Source organism: Eubalaena glacialis, chromosome 14 (genome assembly GCF_028564815.1).
Source record: "Eubalaena glacialis isolate mEubGla1 chromosome 14, mEubGla1.1.hap2.+ XY, whole genome shotgun sequence".
Classification (NCBI taxonomy): Eukaryota; Metazoa; Chordata; class Mammalia; order Artiodactyla; family Balaenidae; genus Eubalaena; species Eubalaena glacialis.
The window spans coordinates 6,373,522-6,381,202 of record NC_083729.1 but is presented as its reverse complement, the minus strand read 5'-3'; the positions used below and the strand labels follow the sequence as shown (position 1 = coordinate 6,381,202).

General features: G+C 47.0%; 1 protein-coding gene across 1 annotated transcript in view; it reads left to right on the top strand.

The window, feature by feature from the left end:
* The first annotated feature begins 2,010 nt into the window (after positions 1-2,010).
* MBOAT2 (membrane bound O-acyltransferase domain containing 2) overlaps positions 2,011-7,681 on the top strand; it is a 112,456-nt gene continuing 106,785 nt past the window's right edge. The window contains exon 1 of the mRNA XM_061211079.1: positions 2,011-2,266. Within this exon, the coding sequence (XP_061067062.1) occupies positions 2,192-2,266 (75 nt within the window). The 5' untranslated portion in view covers positions 2,011-2,191. The remainder of the gene's footprint in view (positions 2,267-7,681) is intronic.

The following is a 7,681-nucleotide window of genomic DNA, read 5'->3' as shown; positions in this document are numbered from 1 at the left end:
CTGACACAGCTAAATTTTCCAGATGGCTAATATCCTCCCCATTGTAGACATTAAAGTAATTTCATGTAGTTACCCCAAATAGAGAACTGTTCTGTCAAGTCCTACTAAAATAAAAATTCAGTCTAAGGAAACTCCTTTTCGTAGACATTATTTGTTCTAGACCTGAGATTGTATCTTTATGCTACTTTAGATTGCAGTATGTTCCCAACACTCACTTTTTAAGTTTTTAAAATGGTATTTCAAGTTTTCCTTCAGTTTGTATGCTCAGCCACCTGCATGCTTTCTCTACACTTCTCCAAAGTGGAGGAAAGGAAAAAAAATTTTTTTCTGAGGTTAATAGAGGGCTCCAGATTTGGGGGATAATATGTTTGAATGAGCAGCCGATTGAGCAGGTTTGGTCTCTAATTGATTACAACTCCCTCTGAATCACTACCCCAAGGAGAATGAAGGTCCTGCCTTTTTGATTCTTCCTTCTATCCCTCATCCAGTTTGGTTGTTAGGATTAAGTTAACCAAACAAAGAAAGTTGGGCAGGAAGGAATTGAACCAATTAGTTCAACCACCTCCTTTTCAGAGAGACAACTAAGTTCCAGGAGAGTGATTTACTGAAGCTCATGTATATAAATCTGTGCTGTCTCATCATCCAAGACTCTACAGTAGTTATCAAGTAAATGGCACACCTGACAGCTGATGAAAATTTCTGGACTGGGTTTAAGTGTGAGGAAGAAGAGGGCCTAGCAATTAAGAAAAACCCTGAAGGCACGTATCTTGGATCCCAATCCTGTCTCTATTTATTAGCTGTGCTCTCTTGGGCAAGTTACTTCTCTGTGACTCAGTTTCTTTGGTTGAGGGTGGTAGCAGTACCACCCTCATGTGGTTGGTGTGGGGATTAAATGATTTATCATACTTTTAACGCAGCAATTAAAGCATGCGGTTGAACTCTCATTAACCATTAGTTATTTCTACCAAAAATTTCACACTCTTAACTCCTTGAATTTTGAGCTCTCCTGATGCTCTCCTCCAGCATTCCTCCTCGTCTGAAATCTTCTCCACAAAGTCGACGCTTGCATTTTCAAGGAACTCAAGTGGCTTATTTTCACGGAGTTCCGACAAATAGATGTGACATACACATAACACACACACCACCACACACCGCAGGTACGTGGAAACAGCACAATGGAAGAGTCCGGGGGAGCTGGCGACTCAGGGGTGACGAGATGCTGAGAAAGAGCCTTCGTTCTGAGGAAGACGGCAGAGGCCGGGCAGGTAAGCGCGCGCGCGCACACACACACACACACACACACACACACACACACACACACGCCGCAGGCACAGGTGAGAACTGCCTCCCTCCCTGGGGCGGGGCGCCATCGCGGCGTCGAACTGGACCGGTCGCAGCCCGCCAGGCCCAGGTGGGCTTGAGGGTGACCGAAAGGCACACACAACCGGAACTGGACTCAAGTTTGCGCTTTTCCACAGCAATCCTGAAGACAAAGGGACTTCTTATCTAGGTCACTTTTTTGGTTTGTTGCCCTCCTCCTCCCGGCCCCCAGCTTTGTTCCCAACTTCCCCCAGCGCTGGCTCGACGGCGCCCCGCACGTCGCCCGTTCGTCTGGCAGCCAACCCGTTCCCCTTTGTCGTCCACCGTTCCTCCTAGAGAGGGGTGGGCTGGCCGCCGACCTCGGGCAGGGAGGAGGAATAAGGGGATGAGGAGGCGGAGAGCTCCCCGCTGGCACCGGAGAGCGATCCCCGCGAGCCGCCCGCCCACTGTAGCCAGACAGCCCCTCGTCCCCCGGGCCGGGGCCTGGGATGGGGGCGGAGCGCGGCCAGCGCCCTCTGATTGGCTGCGGGCGTCGGGGCGCCGCTCCGCGATTGGGCCGCGGGGCTGTCTGGCGCGGGGGCGCGCGAGGTGGGGAGGGGGCGGCTGGAAGCTGCTGGAAGTCAGGGGGCGGGGCGGGCGCGGGCAATCGGGGGCGCGGGCGGGGACGCGGGGACGCGGGGGCGCGGCGGGGGCGCGGGGGCGCGGAAGGAGGGCCGAGCGGGTCACCGCCCCCGGCCCCTCCCCGGCCCCGCCCCGCGCGCTCCGACCGCGGGCGGCCAGGGGGCAGGCGCGCCGGTTGCTTCCCCGTCTTCGGCGTCGCCCGGCTCAGTCGCGGGCGAGCGGCGCGGGCGGCCGGAGCGCCAGGCAGGCCATGGCCACCACCAGCACCACGGGCTCCACCCTGCTGCAGCCCCTCAGCAACGCCGTGCAGCTGCCCATCGACCAGGTACCCGAGGCGGCCCCGCTGGCACCGCGCCCTCGCCGCCCCCTCCGCGGCCGTGTGCCATCCGCGCGGAAGCCGGGACCCGGGACCCGGGACCCGGGGCGCGGGCTGGGGCGGGGGCGAAGGGAGGAGGCGACCCGCTTGTTATTGTCCGCCCGCCGCCTGGCGCCCGCTGCCCCCCCCCCCCAGCTGCCCACCCAGCCCCCACCCCGCCCGGGCAGCCCGGGGGGGCTCCGGGCACCGACGTGCGCGCGTGCATGCTTGGCCCTGCTCCCTGCCACAGCAGCGCCCGACCCGGGGCGTGCGTGCACCGCGTAGTCGGCGATCGGAGTCCCGAAGCCGGTTGCAGGGCGTGTGGGCACGGGTGTAGACAGTGCGTGGAAAGGCTGTGCTTTGGGGGAACCGGGGTGTCTGTGCCCTGCGCGCGTGGCACCCGATACTCCACGGGGAAAGGATGGACGTGCCTAGGTGGAGGGTGCGCTGGACACGACGTGTGTGGCGTGGAGGAGGCCAGCTCAGGGGTCGGCGACCGGCTCTTTGGGACAGTTTGCGTGGAAGTGCGGCGTATTCAAGAGAGAGAGGCAACAGTTTGGGGCAAGGCAGGCAGGGGTTAGGAAGAAAAGGCAAAGTGAGTTAATGATCCCAGGGTGTCTAGCGGAGAAAGTGGCAACCTTGTAGATGGAAACACCTCCGCCCCCGCCCCCCCCAAAAAAGCATTTGACACAGTACAGGGAAGAGTGACATTTAAGTGCTCACTCTGAGTTTGCATGAAGGGCCTAAGGGTTACTGAGGTATAAACAGGATTGTGTGGGAAAAGCAGCGCCATTTTTATTCAGAAAAGAAAGTTTGGGAGTATTTGTCAGAGTGACATTTAGGGTAGTTGGTGGGGCAGAGATAATTGCTTTAGCCCCAGGCTAGAGGTAGTGCACTGAAAATTTTGCTTAAAATTATTTCAAGTGGACTTGATCTAGAAGTGTTTGCACTTTCTAAGGGATCCGGGTTCACTGTCCTCCCGAATGTGTTGCTGTCATTGATGTCATCAGGGATTTCATTTATAATACTGGATTCCTCTGTGTCCAGACTCCGTTTCATAGCAGCAAGATGGGAAACGACCCCTGTGTCTAACGTTATGACACTAAGTGCTTTGTGCTTCAGTGTTTTAAAAAGTAAAATAGAAGTATGTTCAATGAGTATAAAAAAATTCTACCTCTGTTCAGATCTGAATTCCTTACTTATAGTTCAGTAATAGCTGTTGGTTCTTAGTAAATACCTATCCCCCATACATCTTGAACTACAGTTATAATGTGAATCTTGTTAATAGATTAAAGTGCCACTAGTGAAATTAATTGCATACTATAAGAAAGTAGTCTTCTCTGTTAATTAATAAACTGATCAGAACTTATGGTTTTTCGTCTTCTCAGCCCTGTGGAGAATTCTCACTTTTCTGAAGTGAAGCACAGTGTATGGCCTTTTAGTGTATTACAACCCTCCTTGACTTAAGTAGGTTGCTGCCAGGGTATCAGCAAATGCAGGGTAGGTATCTGTTTAAAAATTGTTTTGCCAATGAGAGCAAGAGAGATAGGCCTATAGCTTTTCACTTATTTTAGGGAACAAGATTATGCTCTCTTTCTCCCTCTTTCTCTCTGTTTCATTTTCTCTCTCCCTATCACGATGAAATATCTTCTCTACTGTGCTCATGCCTTCTAATTTATATAATGCCTGTGCCTTTCAAAGTGATTTAATATAATAACCTCATTAAAAAATCTCAGCAATCCAGAGCAAGTTCTTTTTAGTGCTGACATAAGCAGGAGAATCAAGGGAAGGGGACAGGACTTAAAATTTTGACTTTCCTCCTTTATTATCTACAGGTTTTGATTTGGTACCTTGGACACCTTTGTTCTCTTGAGACCGTTCTGAATTTGCATAGCCACTTGTATTTTGGGTTGTTTTCTCTTAGCAAGTCTTAAGAATATTAGATTAATACCACACAAGCCTTAACTTTTTATGGTAGTAATAAACTGTTTCTCTGAAGCACCAAAGAATTGACTTTTTTGCTGATAAAGCACTTGGAATAACTGAAAACTCATTTAGTAAAATTGGATGAATAAGTAGTCACTGAGCCATTATTTTGAAGTTGAGCAAAATAGAAATGAATTTTGGTAACATGTAAATAACTGGGTCCCAGTTGAGAGAAAGCCTAAGAATTAGTTGTAATCAAATAGTGTGATTCAACAGGAAAAAGACAAATCAGGAAATGAAAAGTGTAAAAATATAACTTGTTAGTGTGTTAATTTGGTATGCGCTAATTAACAGTGTTTTGAAAATTTAGGAAATTATAAAAGCATTTACTTGATGTCAGAGGAAGAGAAGGACCTTAGAGCCAGAAAATAGTTAAACTTTTTTACTAGAGTGAGTGTGGAATTCATGAAATGATAGAAAGTACTGGTATGTATGGAATAGACGAATGCAGGTTGCAGGGTCAGGTAGGAGAGAAAGGAGGAAATATGTTGCAGTAAAGACCAGGCAAGGAACAGGGACAAAAGATCTTGCCTGCCTTAGGCTCCTGGATTCTTTCATCTTTTCTGAGAATTCTGGAGTGACCTTGAGGTAACCGTAGTATTTGTTCAGTAGGTCTTACATTTAAATAAAAATATAAAATCTGGTATTTAGTGAGGTTCGATGATGCTTTAAGATGGGAAATGTTTAGCATCTGATGTTTCCCCTTTCTAGGCCTTGCATTCCAGGCGACTTTATTTCTAGAGCGGTTAGTTATCATTAAAGGAATATCTGGGGGGATTTGGACTGAGGGAGAGACACGGGCCAAACGTGCTATCGAGAAGACATCAGATGTCATTGAACAGAATCGTATTCTTTATTAGTTGGCTATGTGGTGACTTTTTAAAAAACTCCAACATGAATACCAAACAAGGGAGAATAATTGTGTCCAGATCAACCTATTATTTTTAAGAGGTCTTTTTGTTTTTATTTTTTAACCTGAACATATATGTTCTATTGCATTTGACTTACCCCACTTCTGAGTTATCAGACTGAGGGGCTCTCTAGCCCTCTTCTTCCTCCCTCTCTTTACCCTTCCTTTCCTTTCCGTTTAAACCATTTTTCTTTCCATATTTCCCTTGATGCTGTAATTACTATGAAATTGGAGTAAGATTCCCTGGTGATGTGATGTCCAGGATGGCATACTTGGCCGACAGCCAGTGAGGGATGAGACTGACCTCATCGAACAGTCCTGTTTGGGGACAGGGTCCTTGTTTTAGAGATGACGTGCTGAACTTTTTGGGGCGGGGAGAGGGGGCAAGAGGGAGACTCGAGATATTTGGAAAGGTTTGGGGGGGGGGAGGAAGAAGGACCAGCTGTTGTAACCAATCCTGCCAAGTCAGGTAATAGTTATCACGGGTAACATCTTACAGTTTTCAAATCTCTTTCACATGCGTTATATTATTTTCCTGCGTCCTCACAACACCTTATGAAGTCAGATAAAATTCAAGTCCTGAAGTGTGTTAGCTTCAGGTACGTATGTACATATGGTATTAAGCATTTGAGTAAAAGGTCCATTTCAATTTCTATTCTGAACACGTGGCAAATCATTTTGACAGATCCATGTTTTAGATGCAGGTTGCCAGTGTATTTTTGGAGGACGGGGTGGAGAGGAAGAGCTTTCCCAACACTGAAGTGCTGGTGGTGATGGCTGGAGTGGGGAAAGCCATGTGTGTACAGAGAGAGAATCCTCGTTTCCTTCTTTTTGGTCATTTTGTTGATTGACGGGTTGCTGTATATTCTCCCCCGCCCCATGCCATGTAAACAACCAATGAAGTGAAATAATATATTAGGGAAAAGAATAGTTTAGAACATTAACTGCTTTAATCCCCTGACAGTTCTGTGCTGTGATGAACCCCATTTTGTAGATGAAGAAATAAATGACGTTCTCAGTTTTGAGCCTTTTGAAGATGCTGACTTTTAGGAGAAGAAGGTGAATGGCAACAAAACAAGCAAATCAAAGGTCTATTTTATTTTAAAGTTGCCATTTGAATGCTTTAGGTTTTGGACATAAATATTTAACTCATTTGTCGCTCCTGTCTACTTTTACGCCCGTAATGAGCCTCAGCCTTCATCCTGAGAGCCCTGCCATACTGAGGCAATCTGCTGTGGAAGATTCCTTTTCATCAGGAAGGCATATGGGCCTGAGAATCTTGAATCTGTATTTTGGGCCCTGTCAGTTAACTAATTTTAGAAATGTCACTTTACATAAATGAGTTTCCCCCTGTGTAAAATGTGTGTTGCACTTAGTTTTAAAATTCTATGATTCTGTGTTTGTTTCCTCAAGCTGCCTCAAATTCTTTTTGGACTGAGTTGGAGGGAATATAAATATGAACTCAGGGGAGGAAAATGGACTAATAAATTTTGAAGTTGAAACCGCCTCTGTGGTTAATCTGAGGCAGTGAGGCAAAGGACCGCGTGCCCTAAATTGTAGTCCGTGTCGGTTTCCCTGTGTCTGTTTCCCTTCATGGGTAGGAAGTAGTCATGCCGTGGTGATGACTGGCTTGGAACCAGATTCTGCCAGCCTTGTGCTCGTTGGCAAATTACTGTATATTTCTTTAAGGCCCAGTTTCCTCACCTATAAAATAAAGATGATAAATAGTAGCTCTTTGTAGATTATTGTGGAGATTAAAATACATAATCTGTGTAAAGTACCTGGCTCCTAGTATACACCTGCTGCACGTTCCTTCCTTCTTTACAAATTATGAAATATTTGGAATTTGTCTTCTGTTTTTCTTTTGGGAAGTTAACATCTGTTCACATATATTCCATTTTAAATCTCTAGGACTTCCTTTTTAGGAAGGGAAATATCAGGCTCAGGTTCAGTCCTATTCCCCACGCAGTGATTAAACTAGGATTAAAATCTCGTTTTGAATTTGGAGTCAAAAGTGGTTTTTCTGCTTCCTCACTGTTCAAGAGTTCTTTGTCCCCTGCTTTAAAAATGCTTCCTGTGTTATTACTGCCTGGATAGGTACAAATAACCCTAGTCTCTGTGTACTGTGGCCCATCAGGGCTGACTTTCCAGGGAAATAATCAAAACAGCTCACACACAGCTTTGCCTGCTGTCGATTTAACAGGTGGGAGTCTACGATGATAGAACTTGGCAAGACTTCTTTAAAATAAAACAAGCTGTAAACAGGGCGCCCAGCAGAGTGATCATTTAATGATTTTACGAATGACATGGGTCCTGCTTTGGTAAATGTGTAGGGTTTGGAAAAGGGGAGGGATAGCTGATGTGTGGAAAGATAGAATTCGGATTCAGGAGATCTGAATAGGCAGCAATGACGAGCCCCCCTCCTTTGCTTATCAGAACCCTCACTGTTCTTCCAAGCCCGCATCCAGTGCACCTTGCAGACGAATCTT